A 20,891-nucleotide genomic window follows, 5' to 3' on the forward strand; every position below is an offset into this window, starting at 1 on the left:
TGACAGTGCAGAGCCTGCTTGGGATTCTCTCCTGTTCTCTCACTCTGCCCCTCCCCAGCTCACGTGCACTCTCTCTCAAAATAAATAAACTTTAAAATAAATAAATAAACAGGGGCCCCTGGGTGGCTCAGTCCGTTAGGTGTCTGACTTCAGCTCAGGTCATGATCTCACAGTTTGTGAGTTTGAGCCCTGCGCTGGGCTCTGTGCTGACAGCTCAGAGTCTGGAGCCTGCTCTGGATTCTGTTTCTCCCTCTCTCTCTGCCCCTCCCCCACTCGCACTCTGTCTCCCTCTGTCTCAAAAATAAACATTAAAAAAATTTTTTTTAATCAATAAAACACTAAAATTTAAAAAAATGCATAAAATGTGAATGTTCTTTGGGTACTAAAAGAAATAAAATCAAAGTGTAAAGTGCTGTCCATTTAAAGTGCAAGGGAACAGGATGTAGAGATTGGATAAATTGACTTTTTAAAAAATTACTATAATTGAAATATTGATCTTAAAAAAAGTAGGTATGGCTCAGCAATTGAGTAAATGTTATGAAAACGATCCCAGATATTGGAACTTTTAAAAAATTAAGTCCTGGGGTGCCTGGGTGGCTCAGTTGGTTAAGTGTCTGACTTGGACTCAGGTCATGATCTCATGGGATTGTGAGTTTGAGCCCTGCATTGAGCTCTGTGCTTTCAGTGCAGAGCCTGCTTGGAATTCTCTCTCTCCCTCTCTCTGCCCCTCCGCTGTGCACACATGCATTCTCTCTCTCTCCCCCCCTTCCAAATAAATAAATAAATAAATAAATATTTAATTTAGAAAATAAATAAAAGGTTAAATCCTACTTGGTTGCTTTTCTGTAATGTGTGGGGCAGAACAGAAGATGAAATTTGTTTTTGAGAAAGTGTAATTTTAAAATCTCAGTGAAGAAACGATGTCTAACTGTAGCCTAGGTTTGCTAATTTACAAGCAAAATGACTAAAGCTTAAATATACCATGGAGTTAATTATATTTCTTCTCTCTAGGAGCTCTCTCTAGCTTTGGCAGACATATGTGACACGTGATGATGTGATACATAAGTAGATGCATATTTTTTAAATCCTTGAGGGTAGTTGATATTGTGCTTTTAGAAAAATGGCCGTCTGATGTCTGCCTTGGTTGGGAAGTAGTATATGTAACGCATGGAATGGGTGCCCTCTGATGACCATGGTGCTTTAGAACATTGCAGAGGCAATCATTTGTGTAGTTCCTGACCATAATTTTATTGCCATGGATTAGTGGCTCTTAAATGCCCCCATTTCCCCCAACCCCCTTTTCGAATGGGAGTTCTGGTACAATAATTCTATCCCTTTCTCATATATTGGGTGTTTGGGGGAGGGGAGGCAAATGACGGATTTTCTTAATAGATTTACACGTTGAGAGGAGCTGCACTCAAGGATCCTCATTCACACGCAGACCTGGTACAGATGACAAGATCCTGGACTTGAGCCCATGATAAAAGGTGATGAGGCTTTTGAGAGAGGGATGTAAAATGTTGTGGCCAGAGCACAAAAGAAGCAAGTGATGTGAAAAATTTCTGGCCTCATTTTTCAGTACTAACTGGGAGTACAGTATTTGAAGTGCAACAGTCAAGGGTAGGTGGGCAGTGGGAGAAGGGATGGGATGATTCTTTGGGAAGGTGCTACAATAAAGGCTCAAGGAGAAATGCACAGAGCAGGAAACTTCACCACACCCTTGTCCAGGAGAGGATATTCTCCATTTCTGTAGCCTTATGACATTGATTATGCAAGATAATGCAAAGGATAGATAAGATCATGCAAAGATTAGATTCCAGAGATGGTATTTGCCCATAAGCATATCAGTTGTGAAATGAATTACTGTGGGAAAGGTTTATTATTTGAGGTAAGACAGGACTTGGCTTTAAATTTCTATTCTGCCACCTACTGATGCCACTTACCTTGGGTAAGCTATTTAACACCAGCTGGATGGTATCTTATAAACCCTTTTTTTTGTTTTCTTTATGTTATTTTGGAAGTATGCCAAATTAATTTGTTGGAATCCTTAAATTTTCAGTGGCTGGCTCTAGTGTGAAAAGAGGTTGGCTCAGGATTCTCTCTGAAGGACCTTCTTAGAAGTCTCAATCTTACTTAGTAGAAACTGAAGTTTCAGCCCTAGCGATAGAGGACAAAAACATAATTTGTGTTTCTAGTGCAGGGCCTCCTGGGTGACTCTGTCGGCTGAGTGTCCAACTCTTGATTTCAACTCAGGTCATGATCTCGTGGGCTCATGGGTTTGAGCCCCAAGTAGGGCTCAGTGCTGACAGCCGAGAGCCTGCTTGGGATTCTCTCTCTCTCTTCCCTCTGCTCCACCCCCTCTCAAAATAAATAAATAAACATTAAATAAAAAAAAGAAAAGAAAACAGAGGACTGGCTCTTAGTATTTTGCAAGGAGAACTTTCATTCTGAACAACTGACTCACTGTTTATGCTTGAATCTCCTATCAGTCTACCAATCAGAATACCCTTGAAGGGCTGATAGGTTTGAGTGCTGACACCCACAGCCCAAAACTAGGTGTGGCTACATTAAGAAGGCAGGTCACTGTGGGTAAGTGTCTAATCATGAGATCTCCTAAAACGGTGATGGAATCTAACCCTGTTAGGAAAATCCTATTTAATTCTGTTAGAGAGTGAATCTCAGATCCCTTTTACCCTAGTCCTTAGGCCTTGGGCTAACAGGAAGAGCTTTAACATTTACTACATTTCAGAAACTGCTGGTTCATCCCATGTAATATTATCTTATTTAATCCTCATAGTTCCTCTGTGAAATACTTTGTATTGTCTCCATTCATAATTTTTCAAATGCCCAAGTTTTTTTTCCACCTTCTCAGTTTTTATGTATCCTATTTCCTCCTGGAATGGTCTTATTTTTCTTCTTTGCCTCATAATCTCTACTTGTCCCTCAGAGCTCATCTCAGATGTTACTACTTCAAGGAAGCCTTTCTAACCCCCTAGGTTTGATTCCCTATTGCACATTGTAATCACACACCGTATCTCAATAAGCACAAGAAATTATGTGATCAGTCACATAATATCTGTCATACATGCTAAAGTGTAAGCTCCTTGAGGACAGGAACTGTGTCTGTCATTTTTCTGTTATTTCTAGTGCTAGGTATGGTTCCTTACCCTTAGATACTCAGCAATTTGGGGTGCCTGGGTGGCTCAGTTGTTTAAGCGACTGACTTTGGCTCAGGCTGTGCTCTCACGGTTTGTGAGTTCGAGACCCTCACTGGGCTCTTTGCTGTCAGTGCAGAGCCCTTTCTGAGCCTGCTTCAGATCCTCTGTCTCCCTCTCTCTCTGCTCCACCCCTGATCGTGTGCGTGTGAGTGTGCGCTCTCTCTCTCTCTCTTAAAATAAATAAACATGTAAAAAAAGATACTCAGTAAGTTAAATGTATGATTATGGCAAACAAATGCCATATGTCAGGCGTTGAATTCTTATCTATTATAACTTCAGAACCTTCTTTCTTTAACTTATGCCATACACAGAACCTAACAGGAAGTATTTCTAAATGAAATTGCCCAAGAAAGCTCTTCCTCAACTCTATTTCAGTCCTAAATTGGCTAACAATACAAGTTATTAATTAATCTTAGATACTGGCTAGGGTGTGGTTCTGAGAAAAGGAACTGAAAGCCTTTGAAAAGTCTCCTGAGTTCTGTATAAGCTGTCCGGAGGAGTCCCACATTTCTGAGCAGCGAGTTTTGAAGGAAATTGTTAGGGCAGGCTCTCGGATTACATGTCCCCTTAGGAAACTTTACAAGAGGTAGACACACCTGGCTTACCAGTATTTCTGACTTACTACTGAGCTGAAAACTGCTTGTTTTGTGGAGAAGCAAAACTCTGCAGCAACCATCTAAAATGAAGAGCCCCCGAACTTTTGAGGAGCAAACGCAATGCATTGTGGACTCTTTACTCACAGACTTCTTGAGCCCCACAGTGCAGGTTGCTAACCGGGACCTACGTTGTGCAGATGAAACAGTTTCAGGTAAGGCTCCTGGCCTGAGGTGGTGATTGTAGATCAATGAGAGAATCTGGGTAGACTTCCTTATTTCCTCTGAAGTTTCAAAAGGCAAACTAAGCTTTCAGCAATACCTGAAAATCAGTAGTCTCCATGGAAGAGAAAGATATTCTCAGTGAAGGGAGATTTTCTGATTCTCGGTGTTGACAGAATATTGAAGGTGTTCTTGGGAGAGAACAGTGCCCAATGTTGCTTAAAAGTCAAGAACTTTCTCCACTGCCCAGATTCCTGGGAGTTGCCATTCCTTCAAGCTCTGTAATAAATATGAATGTGTTCCCTCTGTCTTAGGAGAGTCAAGCTCTTTTGACGTGGCCATCATTGCTGGTCGCCTTCGAATGTTGGGTGACCAGTTCAATGGAGAAATGGAAGATTCTGTCAAAAACATCATTTCAGAAACCATTCAGGGACAGGTGAAGTTGCTGCTTTTTTCTATTTCAGATGCTCTTTTCTTACATGACTGTGACTAGAAATATCCTAGTGAGAGATTTGGGGGCTTATCTTCATCCAAGGAGATACAGCAGGAATTCTCCAGCTGCTAGTTCTTTAGGAGTTCATCAAAGCCCAAGTGGTAGTGACATTGTTTCCATTTGTTTTCATCAGAGCTGTGCTTAAGTGGCATAGAGCACATCTGTAGCATTTTGTCCCTGGTAAAGCACTTTAGTCTCTACTATACTTGTTTTAATATTTATTTTGCTGAGAGTGGGTGTCTTCCCCTCCCCCACCCCCAGAAGGCCCAGCAACGAAACTATGTACAGGAATGATAGTCGACAAGTATGCTGCACTGAGGGGTAAGTACTTACAGCAACCCACTAGGGCATATCTGGCTTTTCATCAGAATGATGATTATTGGCAATAGCACTTGGATTCTGTATCGGATGTAAAGACCATCGGCAATGTTCTGGAAGATGTTGCTGATTAATATCAATAATGGCAGGTAATATTAACTCATCACTTAACACGTGCCACACAGTATTCTAAATGCTTTGCACTTATCTCATTTAAGCCTGATACCACTCTATGAGGTCGTGTAGAAACTATTATCCATAAGTGCAACCTCTCCTCATGTGCATGTAATGCTGTGAGAGCAAACATCTCACCTCTTTGTTCACTGCAGTATTCACACAACCTAGAATAGCACCTTGTATGCAGGAGATCCCCGATAAGTATTTTCTGACTTGATATCCATTTAAGCAGATACGGGAACTGAGAGATAGGGAAACAAGAAATTAGGTTACTCCGTGAGTGTTGAAGTTAGGATTTGAACCACACTCTTCACCATTGTGCTTTATTCTTCCTACTGAATATAGCTTGGATGGTACGCCTATTCAGGCAGAACCAGACTTGTTACTCCTAATTGCTTGCACTAAAGCTTTCCTAAGGTAGCTAAGAGATGAATTTAGTTTTTTTTTTTTAATTAAAAAAAAGTTTTTTGTAACAGTCCCAAACTCATAGGAAAGTTGTGCATATTGTACAAAAAATTTCCCTCTTGAATCATTTGCGAGTAGGTGGCTGATAGGATGTTCCATCATCCGCTAATACTTCTATGTTTCCTTCAAACAAGGCTGTGCTTTTATATATAACCATGATCTAAACCATCAAAACCAGGAAACTAGTACTGACACATTTTCATCTTATCCTCAGATTCCATTCAAATTGTTCCAGTTGTCCCAATGATGTCACTTACAACAAAAAGATCTAGGCCAGAATCAGATATTACATTTAGTTGTGATGTCTCTTTAGTATCCTTTAATCTGAAATAGTTCCTCAATCTTTCCGTGATTTTTCATGACCATGACACTTGAAGATTATGAGTCAGTAATTTTGTAGAAGGTCCCTAAATTTGGGGTTTTTCAATGCTTCCTCTTGCGTAGATTCAGGATATGTACCTTTGCAGTAAGATCACAAAAGTATTGCAGTGTTCTTCTCGTCGTACCTATTAAGTGGCACAAATTTCATTTGTCCCATTACTGATGTTAACTTAATCACTTAAGATGGTGTCTGCAAGGCTTCTCTACAGCAGTTATATCTACTGCAGTTAATATAGTTCAATTTGCATAGGGAGGTATTTTGAAGCCATGTAAATATCTAGTATCTCATCGACATTTCAATCTATTCACGTATTTTTTTTCTTTTTTTTTTACTCTTTCATGTATTTATTTTTTATGTCAACATGGACTCATGAATTCCTATCTGTTCCTAGTAATCTGTTACCATCATTATTTATTTGCATGTTCAAATTGTCCTAGTTTTGGCCAGTGGGAGTCCTTTCAATCTGGACTGTGTCTTTTTGGCATGTCCTGTCGCTCTGTGAGTACTTCCTTAATTTCTGACATATCTCTTGTATTTCCAGGCCCCAGCCTGAAATCAGCCATTGTCCAGGGAGCTCTGGTCGGCTTTAATGGAGAATGGTATTTGGAAACCAAGATCTAGGTACTCACGTGGATGGCCCTCCCAACTTGTTTGGACTCTGACACCCTGCTGTGACTCCCATGGGCCCCCCTACACTACACCACAGTACATCTTGCTTGGCCCCATCTAATGACTTTTGTTTTTTTGTTTTTTAATTGTTTTGTAACGTTTATTTATTTTTGAGAGACAGAGCATGAGCTGGAGAGGGGCAGAGAGAGAGGGAGATACAGAATCCAAAGCAGGCTTCAGGCTCTGAGCTGTCAGCACAGAGCCGGACGTGAGGCTCCAACTCACAAACTACAAGATCATGATCTGAGCTGAAGTCCGACGCTTAACCGACTAAGCCACCCACGCGCCCCATCCCATCTAATGACTTTTGGATCAATTTTGGGGGGGGGGAAGGAAAGAGGGAGAGAAAAAACAAATCTGTTTGTTTTTTTTTTTTTTTTACTTCAGAATTTTCCAGACTTCAGTCATTCAAGCAGTACCTTCACAATTTGACTATTAAGTACTATCATGTACTTAATATTGTCCTTTCAGATCATTTTGTTGTTCTTTCAATCATTTTGCTCATCCTAAATAATGACACCTGAAATCATGGGTTTGATGGGCTACTTATGTTTTCTCTATACCCATTACAATAAATAACAAAATCATAAAAGAGGAAAAGTTTGGCCTTCTACTCCTTAGATTATCTTAGATACAACCAGTGGTGCATTTGCTATTCTCTCCTATAGGAAACACTTGCTTTACTGGATTCCTGCACCTACAGCTTCTTGTAGACTTTTTTTTCGATACTTCGCTGATATCCCATGTCTCTCCCCAGGCAGGAACTATACTGCAGGACACAGTAAAATCTCTCAGCCAGGCCTGGTGTGCTCAGGATTCCAGCTTAGTTTATGAGAGAGCCTTTCTGGCAGTGTCCGTGAAGCTTCTTGAATGTGTGGCCCGCATGGCTCCTGGAATAGCAAGACAGGTGGCTATCCCCATAGTAAACCTGATCAACGGGAACAGTGCCATCCGGGAGTTTGTCCAGGGCCAGGGAGGTTGGGTAAGTATGTTGGGGCCCTGGCTCTGATAGGCATTTGCATTGTTTTTGTACTCATACCTGGGACTCCCAATTCCTGATTCTTTGTAAGTTGGAAACCAGGTAGAAAAACAGATCTCCCTACTTTGCTGAAAAGAGCAGTAAAAAGGGGAACAGTCAGAAGCTCAGGACTATGGGTGTTGGACTCCAGAGACACTTTGCCTAAAATGTTGACTACTAACTCTGCAAAGCTAAATCCCACTTTCTATATATAACTGCCTAGCAAGTATACTGGTGATAGAATGCTAATCTCAGCCTGGCTTCACTCTGCTCCCTGGTAAATTTCTGGGTCTCCTCTCCCTAACATCTTTGGATGTATGTTGAAGAAATTCAGAACCATCCCCCTATTGTCTAACAAAAACGAGGTCTAGAGGAGGCATTCTAAGGTCATGTCTTAGGAATCATTAGACCATCTGCTCTCGTAGAGCCCTCCTCTTCATTTCCAGCATCAGCAGAAGCCTTAGTGAGAGCCGCATTTCCTGAAGGTATCTGCAGATTATTCGTGGTTTCTTTGGGAAGCTCCTGAAAACCATCCCTTTGACTGTAGGCCATCCATTGTTCTTCCTAGGAGAATCTGGAGAGCTGAAGAGGAGGTGGGAGCTGTTTGCCAGCCTGAACATCACTGCCCCTGTGACTGCTCAGGTGATTGATTTCTGGCAGTTAAAGCAGACAACCAAATCCAAAACTGCTTTCTTTTGAACAGAACCTAATTTAGCTGAATAATTTCTTTTCTACTGATTGCTACAGTTGGGAGAAGCCCTTGGAGGTCTACAGAGGTTTTGTGCTTTGTGTTTTTATGTGAGTTTTAATGAGGTACCATTTAAGCAAAGACCTCTAGACACAAAGTAACGACTTGTTAGGAGCGGAATTGGAAGCATCAGAGCCCGGCTTGGCTGGAGATCTTTTGGGAAAGGGAGCACACAGTAAACTTCCTTCAGATTTCCTCTTGTCCTTTGGGAAGGATCTTGTCTGCTCATTTTGCAATCTAAAGGACTTCAGGGAGATTTCAATTCTTTAAGTTGAGAATTTCTTTTGAATTCATAACCTGAGTCTTGTGTTAATTTCACCAAAGCAGAATTATTTTATGCATTTTTAGGTTGAAAGCAAAAAAATAGCAGTTTCTGCATCTGCCCTCCTACCAGAAAGGCCGACAAAAGATGAAACAGTGCGTGCATTTTTACTGCCACAGGATGCAGGAAGTGCTGGCCCACATCTAGGACAGAGGGGCCATCCCAGCTTAGATGAAACTAGCTGCATACCACAGTGTTTTTCAAACCAAAAAGGGGCCTACATACCACTTGTGGACCTTATAAATCGCTGATTTCCAGGCCCCATCCCTAGAAATTCTGATTCTGTAGGGGTGGGCTGGGACCTAGGATACTACCAGTTCCACAGGGGATTCTTATGTACATACAGAACTTGAGACCCATCATTTTAGAGCAAGGATTGGCCATATCCTGCCTGCTCCTTTTTCTGTAAATTCTTTTATTGGATTGCAGCTACACTCACTTGTTTACATATTGTCTATGACTGTTTTAGTATCACAACGTCAGAGTTGAGAAGTTACAGCAGATACCATATGGCCTGTAAAATATATTTACTATCTGGCTCTTGACAGAAAAGTGTGTAGACCCTTGCTTTAAAGCTAAATGAACATCTCTCCTTGAATAATTTAAATTCTGTGGCAATCCTGATAATTCCTGCCAAACAGAATTGTACATAGGATTACTCTGTTTTTTAGAGTTTCGAGTGTTCTGATGGTTCTGGCATAGTCCACACTTTCTTGAGAACTTTAGCAAATCAGAAAGCTCTGTGACTCCTGAGTAGTCAGTCAGTAGAGGGTATATATTTTCCCTGGCCCTACCATAAGTGATTGGAAGTGATTGGAAATGAGGCATACAGTATCCATATTATGAATATCTTGAAATAGTCCTTAATAATCTCATAGATTCATAGGCAATCATCAAGACTCCTTAAGTCCCAAAACCAGACTACTTACCTGACTGTCAAGAAGAAAAGCATTGCTGTATCTATTTTGTTCTTTTTGTGGGGGGGGGGGCGGTTTGCTATATCTATTTTGAAGAGAGGCATTAATGGTTTGGTTACAGTTTGGCTAAAGTGTAACCACATCCCCTCCTTTCAGCCAGCCAGCTATCTGTTTCCCCTCAATGCATAGAATTAAAGATGTAGCGCTGGGACTATTTCTTGACTTTTTCAAGTTGTGTGATTTCCTCAATTCTTGGAGAAATCACAGTAGGTTTGTAATCCCAAATGAGATTTCATGTTTCTTTTAAGTAGCAATTAGCTTTTTTTTTTTGCTACCAGTTGAAGACACTTGATGTACTTCTTTGTCCCTTACATTACTGTAAATTCAACAGGGTGGGTTTTGTGGTATTTTACTTCTTAGATGAAATCACTATTTTCACACTGACCAATGCTGTTTTGTTCATGAAATAAAATTGTGTCTATGTATTTGAACTAATTCTCAGCAAATCCAATTTAATTGATTGATACAGAAACAGAACAGATTGGGGGTTGCCCCAGGCAGGGGGTGGGAGGTGGGGGAAATGGGTGAAGGTGGTCAAAGGGTATAAATTTCCAGTTATAAGATGAGAAAGGTCTGGGAGAATAATGTACATCATGGTGACTATAGTTAACAATACCATATCCTGTATTTAGAAGTTGCTAAAGAGTAGATTTTTAAAGTTCTTACCACACCCATACACACAAAACACTTTATTTATTTATCTGTCCTATGTTTATGTATTTATTAAAAAAAAATTTTTTTTTTTCTACACCCAGCATGGGGCTTGAACTCACAACCCTGAGACTGAGAGTTGTATGTTCCACTAACTGAGCCAGCCAGGTGCCCCAAAACACACATTGTTTAACTAGGTGAGATGACAGATGTGTTAACTAACCTTACTGTGGTAATCATTTTGAAATACATACATGTATCAAATCATTGCCCTATACACCTTAAATGTATACAATGTTACAACGTAAATTCTCTCTCAGTAAAGCTGAAAAATACACGATAAAGGTCAGAGGCCAGCAGCCTCCTCTTTGTCTTTTCTCTTCCCTCTAAGCTACGCTAGCTCCCCATTTTATCCTATACTGTCAGCAAGACTTCCGAATAGGAATCTGTTGCCAAGTATACAGCAGTATCTGGAGACTGAGGATACAGTGCTCCTGGGGATTATACCAAGTAAATGGATGAAGCAGCTCTGGCTTAGGTGTTGTGTTCGTTCCTAGGCACCCTCTCCTGGGAGAGCTGAAGTGTTTGGGTGGCAGGAAGAAGGCACTGTAGCCCAGAGATGAAGAATACATTCAGGTTCTCTGATGTTCACAATGTAGTTTCACCAAGATTAATCATGTGACATTGGGCAAGTAATCCAAATTCCCCTGAGCCTTTGTTTCCACACCTTTTTTTTTTTTTTATAAATTTTTTTAAAACATTTATTTATTTTTGAGAGATAGAGAGACAGAGCATGAGCAGGGGAGGGGCAGAGAGAGAGGGAGACACAGAATGCGGAGCAGGCTGCGGGCTCTGAGCTGTCAGCACCAAGCCCGACACGGGGCTCGAACTCATGGACTGTGAGATCATGACCTGAGCCGAAGTCGGACGCTTAACCAACTGAGCCACCCAGGCACCCCTGGACTATTTTAAACACTGCACCATGAACAGTTTGGGGCTGCTGTCACAGTTCATAAAGTTTTGGGTTAAGCCAATCTTCTGGCTTTACCTCTCGCCTCAGTGTGATTCCTAAGATTCCTAAGTCTGACGGACTTATTTCCCTTCTTCCTAAATCCATATCCATGAGCTCCAATTCTTTGTATCTATATACCTTTTTTATCCCTATACTGCCTCAGATTGCTGTCCAGCTAGCTCAAAACCTCAGTCATGTTTCCCCTTTTCCCTGCCTCCAGCCCTACTCACCTAGTCTTTCTCACTTATTCCTTGCTTTTTGTCCGGATTCTTTCTATGAGAGTTTGTTACCCCATGCCTGGACTTTTGGTAAAGTCTCTTAGACTATTAACTGATTGTCCTGTTCCAGGCTTGCCCATTCCCATCTGTCCTAATACGGCCACCAGATTGACCAAAGCTGTGGTTTCCTTGTCTAGTCTTCTGAGTCATTTTCAGATATAATCACTTTGAAATTTTACATACTACTGAAGTAGATTATGAGACTTTTAAAAAAATTTATCAGAGGGGCCATTTCTTCAAAAAAAAAAAAAAGAAAGAAAGGAAAGAAACATTGCTTTGATTGCCATTTTCTTAAGATCTTCCAGCGGAACTTTTGAAGGTGATTGGATATGTTCATTGTTTTGATTGTACTGATGGCTTCTTGGGTGTATATACATTTCAAACTTCTCAAGCCACACACTCTGAAGTGTGTAGTTTGTTGTATGTCAGTACTACCTCAGTAAAGTCGTTATATTTTTAATTTTTTTTAATGTTTATTAATTATTTTTGAGAGAGAGGGAGACAGAGCACAAGTGGAGGAGGGGCAGAGACGGAGGGAGACACAGAATCCGAAGCAGGCTCCAGGCTCTGAGCTGTCAGCACAAAGCCCCACACAGGGCTCAAACCCACAGACCATGAGATCATAACTTGAGCCGAAGTCGGATGCTTAACCAACTGAGCCACTCAGGCGCCCCCTCAATAAAGTTGTTATTAAAAAATATATAAAACCTTCCCCAGTTTTCCATCGCCCATCAAATAAAGCCTGACTTTTTAGCCTGGCATTCAAATTCCCTCAGGGTCTGTCTCCAACTGCCCTTTCTAGCCTTGTGGATCAAGACTCTTCTCTACATGACCAATCATCCAGTCGGACTGAGAGCCACTCACTAAGCTATCCTCCTCCTGCTGTTCTCTGTTTTATATTGCTTCTCCTCAGGCTCTTCGACATATTCAAGACCCAGCTCAAAGGTCGCTTCCTCGATGAAGGCTACACAGAAAACCCAAATACAAAGTGACCTTTGCCTTCTCAACATTCTGTTTGCATATTCCCACAAATGGCCTTAAGTTATAGTTGTGTACTTCCCTCCCCTACTAGAAAAAGATCCTTGAATGAAGACAACTTGTTGTACACATCTGTAGCACCCCTCCTCCCCATTTTCTTGCGTACCTATGGATCTCATAAATATTCATTAAAAGAATAAATGAATTTAAAAAAAGAATGAATGAATAGACTCAATACTGAGTCAACAAATGAAAGATAAGATTTCAAGTTTGATTACATTTTGAACACGATGCCAGGGCTCACCAAGAGTCCCAACTCTGTTTTAATAGAAGGAAAATTGGGTCAGTTGCAAATTATCAGTTGTCTTTAGCCTCCTGAGGGTTGTACTTCCGAAACCAAAGGCAGAGCGTGATTCCCCGTGGATGGCTGGAAGCTGACTATGAAGTTCACAGCGGGTGAACCGAAGAGACTGATGAGGTCTCAGAAAGCTGTAGCGATGAGAAGCCATCATGACCAGGAGATGCATGGGGGACTTTCCTGCTGTGGGTGATGTGTGCAACAAGCCTCGTCAGAGGCGTTTTATCAGCCTCTACTATGTCCATTTATAGAAGGGGAAATGGGTCTATTCTGGGAGATAAAGGGGTCGTTTTTTTCCTGGCCATCGTAGCAGCACAGAGCTGGGCTCTGCCTCAGTGGTGGCAGCATCATTCCTTCCATAACAGTGGCCCAGCTGCTCAGGCAGCAGCTCTCAGGTACATGCTCTTTTCCAGGTTCCGGGACCTCCCTGTAGGGAAGGCCCATCTGCTCCTGGCACAGCGAAAAGTGCCTGGCCAGAGACAGGCATGGTCTGTGCCAGGCAGGAGACCTGGAGTACTTGACGGAGAGAGTAACCAAGTCAGGGTGGACCCCTCACCAACACCTAACCACATTATGTAGTGTGCTTGATCACAACAGGTGTAATTTAGGTGTGCTTAAGAGCACGTTAAGCACTGTGGGTCCCGCAAATGTATATGGAAGGCACCACCGTGGCCTTTGATACATTTAAAACTACAGGGGGTGGCTTATGTGTCTTCTTTCGAATAAACTCTTTTCAATAAACTTGTGGGAGGCAAGAAACCTGTGGAGAAACAAAGCAAACTTCCACAGCTGAAAATAAAGACTTCGACCGAAAGGAGGCAGACTAAGAAAGTCGTGCTGAGATGGAGTTAGGGGCGGGCGTTGTGAAGAAAAGAGTAACTAGGCTTTACAGCTTTATTTTCATCTTGGCGAACATTAGGGGAAAGGTGAGAAGTAGCAAAAGAGGTGGCAGTAAAATGAGTAAGGCCTGTGGTTGATGTGGCTAGATAGTTTGGGTGGGGGGGACCCACCCAAGCTGAGGAATCTGGACGTGCGTTCAGTAGACCATCGGTAACTACTTGGGTTCTTTAGCATTTAAGTGGAGTTTTAAGAGCTTTCACCCACGCTTGGTTCCCAGGAGACGCGAGCATGGAGTACAACTAAGAGCCTGTTGCTGATGGAACCCACATGTGCAAAAAGGGGGGCGGGGGTCAGCATGGGAATGGAAGAGACTGGTTGCATCTACAAGACATTGAGGAGAAATGACAAGCAGGCCTTGGTGACCACCAGGATGCTCACAAAGAACTGCGTGTCTCACGGATACTACACGGAGCCCGTATCAAATCAATGACCCTAGTGAAACCGAAGCAAAGATTGTTAAGTGGCTTCCCCAGGGTAAAACAGGCCTCCCCATAGAGAGAGAAGGATGTTGTGAGAAACCTGAGTGTATTTCCTATTAACTGATAATACTTGTCCTAATGATCTCCCCTGATATTCTCTTTGGTTAAAGTTTATTTATTTATTTATTTTTTTGTCATCGAATTCCAACCTCCGTGACACTGATGTCGGACATTATACAGGCACGCTCCCCTCTTGCCAGTGCAGGTGACTACGAGGGGCACTCCTCTGTGCTGTCATCCACCTTCTGAATAAACAGCAGAACCACAGGAGGCAGCAGTGAGGTGTTCCTTCCTGGCTCTTCTTCAGGTGCTCATTCACTTTTACTTTCCACTAGAACTCACCCCGGCGGGTCCTGACAAAGTGCTCATGGGTCTTTCACCTCATGGAATTGTTGTGTTCACTTAGGGCTTAGGCCGGACCGGTTCAAATGTTTCACCATAAATTCGTCAATTCTTTTACGTATTTGCCAGTCTTTGCTATAGAACATGTTCCCCCTCCCCAGTTGTTGATCTTCCCACAAGATATAAATGAGTCATCAGAATCTATATCAAAAAGCATGATGCTCCTGTCGCCTTCCCGTATCTACAGAAGGAAGTGTGAAAAATTAAGTAGCAGCTTAGATTTGTTAAAATAAAACTGTTAATAAAAGTTTTTTTGTTTTCTCCTTCGGTTGTGTTTGTCGTTTGCTTGAGTGGTCTACTCAGGAAATGGTCTTTCAGCAAAGTGGGTTTTTGAGGTTTGGTTATTTCACGATGTTTCTGTATCTTTTGGTTTTAGTGTGGAACAGACTCCTAAGAATTGCTGCTTGCTTTTGAAAAGAAATCTGCAGTTCGGCTCAGACGCTATTTTTAGATTTTTATATTTGGGGTAAAAGGAGGGGCAACTCAGCGAGTTTTTCTTTATCTCGTAGCCATCACTATGTTAGCTCTCCCTAAGAAGAGAATAAAGTTAGAGATCGTTCTGAAATATGAGTTTGAGAAATATAGATTTAAAACTTATTTTATTAGGTATCTTTTTGTTTATTAATTAGTAAAGTTCTAGTTTTGTTGGAAGTAATTACATTCTAAGGGGACAGAGGGATTGTGAAACTATCTCTTTTACTTGTTAAAATACAGAAAATCATTTTTCTTTTAGGGTTATGCTTTGCTACTCTGCAAATTAACCGGTTAGTTTGGAACGTTTTTATTTTAATGAGTAATTACAGCCATGTCTTAGTCCTGAGATGCTTTATTAACCAGTTTAAGGGTGTATTTTCACTCTATTCTGGCTTGTTTGCTCTCGTATATCCAGCCCTACCATAATACTTAGCATTTAGTGGGTGCTCAATAAATTTGCTGAACAAATTAGTGGATTTTTGCTTTTTTCTAATTTAAAAAATGGTATAATAATGTTTAAAGAATTTTACAAAGCATCCTTAGGGGCACCTGGGTGGCTCAGTCGGTTAAGTGTCTGACTCTTGATCTGAGCTCAGGTCTTGATCAGGGTTGTGAGTTCGAGCCCTGCATTGGACTCCGTTGGCCATGAAGCCTACTTAAAAAAAAAAAAATGCTTAATTCTAGCACTCACACAGTTCATTCTTTTCGGTGCCATTTAGTCTTCTTTTAATCATGTACATACTTTCACATGGTTTTAGTTATTGTGAATTTTCAATTTTGTATTTTTAAAGTTTTTCCCCTGTAAGTCTTAAGATAGCCAAATAAAACATTGCATTATTTAGTACAACAAAAAAGTCTCCTTTAATGCTAGATGGGGACTGAGGAATACTATCCTGTTCTCAACAACTACTGTTTCACATGCAGAATCCCTCAAAGACCTTTCTTTTCCTGTTGCGAGGCTCAATAAAGTGGATGTAGCTTAATAGTGCCTCGAATTTCCTAAAGGGAGTTTAAATAATCCAAAACAGAAAAGATTGCTAATAGAGGAAGTTCTAATGGCACATTTCCCGGTTTTCTTCAGGATTATTTCAGACTAATTTTGTTAACAATTTTTTTTATGGAACTTCTGTCTTCAAACAGAGATGATATACTGATTTTGAGTTGCTCTCACTCCGCATGAGACAGTCTTAGGTAGGTTTGTACCCACTGAGGAGAGGATTTACGCAAGCTGAGATGTGGAAGCTTTCTCTCGAACAGCTTGTCTGTCAGGGACAAAATGCCACACTCACAGCGTGGCTTCCTGAAGCAATGGCCTTTTCCAAGGCACTAGTTGGATAGTAGAATGCCTTCTCTAGAAATGGTTCTTCAGCCTTTCGGCCCTGAAAGTTACACTGCTGCCAGCAAGGTGGCTGATTTTACTCTTTTTCTGTTCCTTATAGTTTACTAGCATTGCCTACAGGGGATATTGTGCCAACTTCCTGGTCAGGTGCTCCTCATGGGGGCCACTGTCCTCCTGGATCTTATACAGACCAATACTCAGTACTGAAATCAACAGCACTTCCCTTAGTGGAGGTCAGCACTTCCCCAGCCCACAGAGAGACACAGACTGTCAGAAGCAGGTGACTTTGCTTCATCCAAAAGAGAGTTTGAGGTGTATATGGCAGACATAAGATTGCTGAATAAAAAATCCTTCTCTGATGAACAGTAATTTTCCACAGATCGCATGGACAAGAAACTTTGGGGGAGAATAGTGCAGGCAGAAGGTGTCTTAATTCCAAACGATGTCTGTCTCCCTTTCGGACCCTAACTGAACTTCGCTGAGTTCATTTGGGACAGGAGGAAACAGAAAGGATCGACAGGGCCTTTGTGTTCATTGAGGAAATGGGGAGAGGCAGACCCCATTCCTAAGACCTGTAATTCTGCCTTTTCTCTAGGAAGCAAGAAAAAGGGTGAATTTGACTTAAAGATGATGGAGTGGAACGGTGTCAGAGCTAAGCAGGCCATGTGTTATGCTCTGGTTAGCCTCTTGTTTGTTAGCACTTGAATTGTAACCAGGTTCCTTCCTCGAGAAGGAAGGCGCTAGGGCCCTGGAGTGATGATGGCTTTGTTGTGTGACCACAGAGGCTGGTTGCGTACTAATTTCCTCTAGGGCTTGTGATGAAGTCAGTTAACCACAGCCTTCAACATGCTCTGCTCTGGAGGCAGCAGTGGCTTCTTGGTGGTATCTCGGCCATGACATCCACTTGACATGCCCTCTCTTAACCCACTGGTAGACAGTTTCTCTTGCCCTGCAGCATGGACCAAAGAGAAATTCTGCAGAAGTTCCTGGATGAAGCCCAAAACAAGAAATCTAACAAAGAGGAGTTTGCCAATGAATTTCTGGTGAGTCCTACGTGTGACACTCTCAGGGTGGTTACACAGACTGTTTAACTGACTAGGATGGTCCAACTCTCGTAGACCACACTGCTCTTGGGATAAAGTGAGTAGCAGGCCTTGCAGCAGGGGAAGAAGGGAGGAAGGTGACCTAAAAGTTCGACTTTCTTGAGCGGTTTGTGTGTTTTAAGTATTCTGTCCAAAACCCTGTTTTAAATACTGTGTTTGCTGGTTCTTGGAGTTTGACCAAGATTCCCACGGAAGACATACATAATTCCAGGTGTATAAACATTCCTATTAATTGAACATCTGGAGTCCCTAGGTATCCGAGTTGTGGTTTTTGCTTCAAATGACTACTTTTAATTAACATTAAGAGGAAAGAAACCAAGATTAAGTTCTCATGGAGCATTATGTTTTTAGCCTCCCCACGGAATCCCACTCGGATGACAAAGGCTCTTGAGGAGCACCGAAACTGCCTGCTGCCATATTTCTTTATTGTTTCTTTTCCTTTTCTTCTAAGGAGAAAAACGAGAATGCGTGTTTTTGCTGTTAAATAACAGGGTCTTTGGAAGCTTCTCTTGCGTGGAGGGGTAGAATGGGATGAGGAGCAGAGACAAGTGAGGGATGTGGGGAAATACAGGTGCCAGCTGGCCTAGGGCCGACTGGATCTGCCAGGGGAACCCTGCATCTCCTCTGAGGGGACTGTGGTGATGGGTGTTGAGCCCTGGGCAGGCCTCGCTCATCCTGTACCCAGCATGTCCGATGACATAGGATATCTGATAGCATTATGTATTTTGGAATACTTCCTTCCAGCTGGTGTTTCAGGGCTTTAAGAACTTGAAGGCTTGGCTCGGCTCTTCAGCTGTGAAGGAGTGGGAAGAACAAGGGAGTTGAAGCAGAAAACCTGAAATCAAATCACGATTCTCTTGTCCACCAAATTATCAGCTCTTTGATCTGTTCCTTCGTTTCCCCAAGTCTTTGTTTCCTAACTTCCAAAATGGGGATGATCATTCGTGGCCTACCTGTCCTCACAGGTTGTCGTGGTGATTAAATATCAATGATAATTAAATGCGCTCCTTCATTCCGTAATATGTAGTGAGCACCCACCGTGTATCAAGTTCAGTTCTAGGCACTGAGGGTATAGCCGTGAACAAGACAAAGCCTCTGTGCTCATGGAGCTAACATTCTGGTTCTGGAGGGCAGATGTGAAAACACTCTGTAAAGTTTGGAGTGATTAGATATCATGACAGTGATTCTATGTTATGACAGAAGCCCCTGTGTCAACTCAACTTGGATAATATTGTGGCATTGTGAAAAATGTGCTCTCGGTGCCACTGGCCAGGCAGTGTGAGTCCCTCTAAGTGGAGCCACCAGGGAGGGAGGTTAAGGGGGAGGCACTGGCCTGTCTTTATAATCTCCCACCAAGTTATAGCAGCCACCTCACCTCCTGTTTTCTCTGCCTCTAGCCTTGGCCCACCTTCAATCAATTTTCCATTCAACAGCCAAGTGATCTTCTAATAATATAAATCTGGTCATTTTTCCCTGCTTAAAAACACTGTATAGTTTGTATTTTTTTCCAGCTGTTTGAAATTGTAAAATATAAGACACATTTAGAAAATTACATAGAGCATGTGTCAGTATAATTATGAAGCAACCACCGCAGAGGTCAAGGAATGGAACATTTTCGGACCCCGGAAAACCTCTATATATGGCTTCTCCATCAGGTTCCTTACCCCCACCCCCACCCCCACCCCCATCCCCACCCCCACCCCCACCCTGCCCTGACCAAGGAATAATCACTATCCTGACTTTTATATTAATCACTTCCTTGCTTTTCTAGCTCTTGGTTTTAAGGACCTTGTTTTTGGGTGGTGATTAAGTAGAACCTCACTGTTCACTGACTCATGTCCTCCAGTGGAAAAACAGAGTCTTGCCCTCAGCCCCACCTAAAGGTTCAGCTGAGATACCAGAGACATTCATTTTTGGGGGAGTTGGGTAGTGGTGAATGGGTTATTTGCTTGCTTGGACAAGGTAAATACTGTCTTTAAATTGAAGGACTTTTCATCTGGTCATTTCCCCCTTCCTACCTTAAGCCCCTTAATGTATTTTCCCAGGATTGGATGTTTTTGAGGTTGGATCCCTGATTCTGTGACCCAAGGCCACTGCTAGCCTAAATGGTGGTTCCTTTGTGGGAATTATCGAAAGTCATCTCTGGTTCCAGGTAGACAATCTGTGCCCCCTGCCCCCTGCCAGGTCAGTGGCTCAGATTTCGGTCCACACTTCCCCCTTGGCTGTGTATCTCTGGGCAGAGCACATAGCCTTGCTATGACAGCTGAAGACAACACCATGCTGTGTGAGTCTTTTCCTGAGCCAACACTAAATCCGATCACATTTCTGTAGTGGAAACTGCCAAGACCATTCCTATAAGGTTTTCATGCATTCATCCACGTGTTTACTGAGAGCTTACTATGTGCAAAGCATTATGCTAGATGCTGCACTATGCAATGCAGTGCTCCATGCTTTGGTGGGGTTTATCTCCTAAGACATCAGAGGATGTCTTAGAGAGGCAAACATTGAACAGCTGATTACTCTAGGAAATATTTAATTGTGATAATCTTGGTGGGGTGTCAAGGAAGCATCATATTCATTATCATATTTACTACTCATTAAAAAGAAAACATAACCCATGACATAGTTATGTTCTCTATGATGAGGAATGTCCTCTCAGAGGAGGAAACTGAGGCTCTGAGAGGTTAAGTGATTGGCCTAAGCTCACTCAGCTGTTCAGCCATAGACATGAAACTGAATCCAGATCTATCATTTCAGAGACTGGGAAATTAATCCTTGTGCAATAAGTGTCTTGCTTCAGCCAATAACACCGAACCCCTCAAAGGGTCTAGCCTGAGGGTAAGTCCCCAGTTAGTATAGTTTCTACACAGCAGAGACAGAAGTATGCAACCGCACTACTGAAAATTTCTTTTTTTTTAAATTCTTAATAATTCCTCTATATTTGTAAATGTTTATTTATTTCGAGAGGAGAGGATGAGAGAGAGAGGGAAAGAGAGAGGGGGCCAGCTGTGTGTGAGTAGGGGAGGGGGAGAGAGCGAGGGACAGAGAGAATCCCAAGCCAGCTCTGGCACCGTTAGCGGAGAGCTGGACTCAAGGCTCAATTCCATGAACCGTGAGATCATGACCTGAGCCAAAATCAAGAGTCAGACGCTTAACCGACTGACCCACGTGTGCGCCCGTAAAAAATTTCTTAAGCATAATTAAAAAAAAAACCACCCTGTTGTTACTCTTATGAAACAATATTATTGCAAGTTAAAAGAAAATAAATTCACCATAGTACCAATATCCCAACAAATACAGTCTTTTTGGTGTAGA

The 20,891-nt window shown here is 42.1% G+C and overlaps 2 protein-coding genes across 6 annotated transcripts in view; both read left to right on the forward strand.

Annotated features, from left to right (window-relative positions):
- The first annotated feature begins 811 nt into the window (after positions 1-811).
- On the forward strand, positions 812-15,079 carry BCL2L15 (BCL2 like 15). Of its 3 annotated transcripts, XR_009257820.1 has the most exons (6): positions 812-4,026; positions 4,348-4,469; positions 7,295-7,519; positions 8,124-8,197; positions 10,358-10,450; positions 14,439-15,079. XR_009257820.1 is itself a non-coding variant. In XM_058716159.1 (4 exons), the coding sequence occupies exons 1-4, from the start codon at positions 3,900-3,902 to the stop codon at positions 8,139-8,141; spliced, it is 492 nt and encodes a 163-aa protein (XP_058572142.1). In that variant the 5' UTR covers positions 815-3,899; the 3' UTR covers positions 8,142-10,037. The 3 variants fall into 3 exon arrangements, 1 of the variants encoding a protein (XP_058572142.1); XR_009257819.1 differs by lacking the exon at positions 10,358-10,450 and having other exon boundaries at positions 14,439-15,074; XM_058716159.1 differs by lacking the exons at positions 10,358-10,450; positions 14,439-15,079 and having other exon boundaries at positions 815-4,026; positions 8,124-10,037.
- A 1,612-nt stretch (positions 15,080-16,691) lies between these two features.
- Positions 16,692-20,891, forward strand: part of PTPN22 (protein tyrosine phosphatase non-receptor type 22) — a 61,261-nt gene continuing 57,061 nt past the window's right edge. Inside the window, exon 1 of one of the 3 annotated variants that reach the window (XM_058716164.1) lies at positions 16,692-17,516. In XM_058716164.1, coding sequence (XP_058572147.1) covers positions 17,430-17,516 — 87 coding nt within the window. In that variant the 5' untranslated portion in view covers positions 16,692-17,429. The remainder of the gene's footprint in view (positions 17,517-20,891) is intronic. The other 2 variants (XM_058716163.1, XM_058716165.1) reach the window with 2 other exon arrangements.

The sequence above is a fragment of the Neofelis nebulosa genome, chromosome 2 (assembly GCF_028018385.1).
Source record: "Neofelis nebulosa isolate mNeoNeb1 chromosome 2, mNeoNeb1.pri, whole genome shotgun sequence".
Classification (NCBI taxonomy): domain Eukaryota; kingdom Metazoa; phylum Chordata; class Mammalia; order Carnivora; family Felidae; genus Neofelis; species Neofelis nebulosa.

Coding starts and splice junctions, on each gene's coding strand:
- BCL2L15 (XM_058716159.1), top strand. CDS start 3,900: ATGAAGAGCCCCCGAACTTTTGAGGAGCAAACGCAATGCATTGTGGAC. Junction 4,027..4,347: donor TGCAGATGAAACAGTTTCAG/GTAAGGCTCCTG, acceptor CCTCTGTCTTAG/GAGAGTCAAGCTCTTTTGAC. Junction 4,470..7,294: donor CAGAAACCATTCAGGGACAG/GTGAAGTTGCTG, acceptor GTCTCTCCCCAG/GCAGGAACTATACTGCAGGA.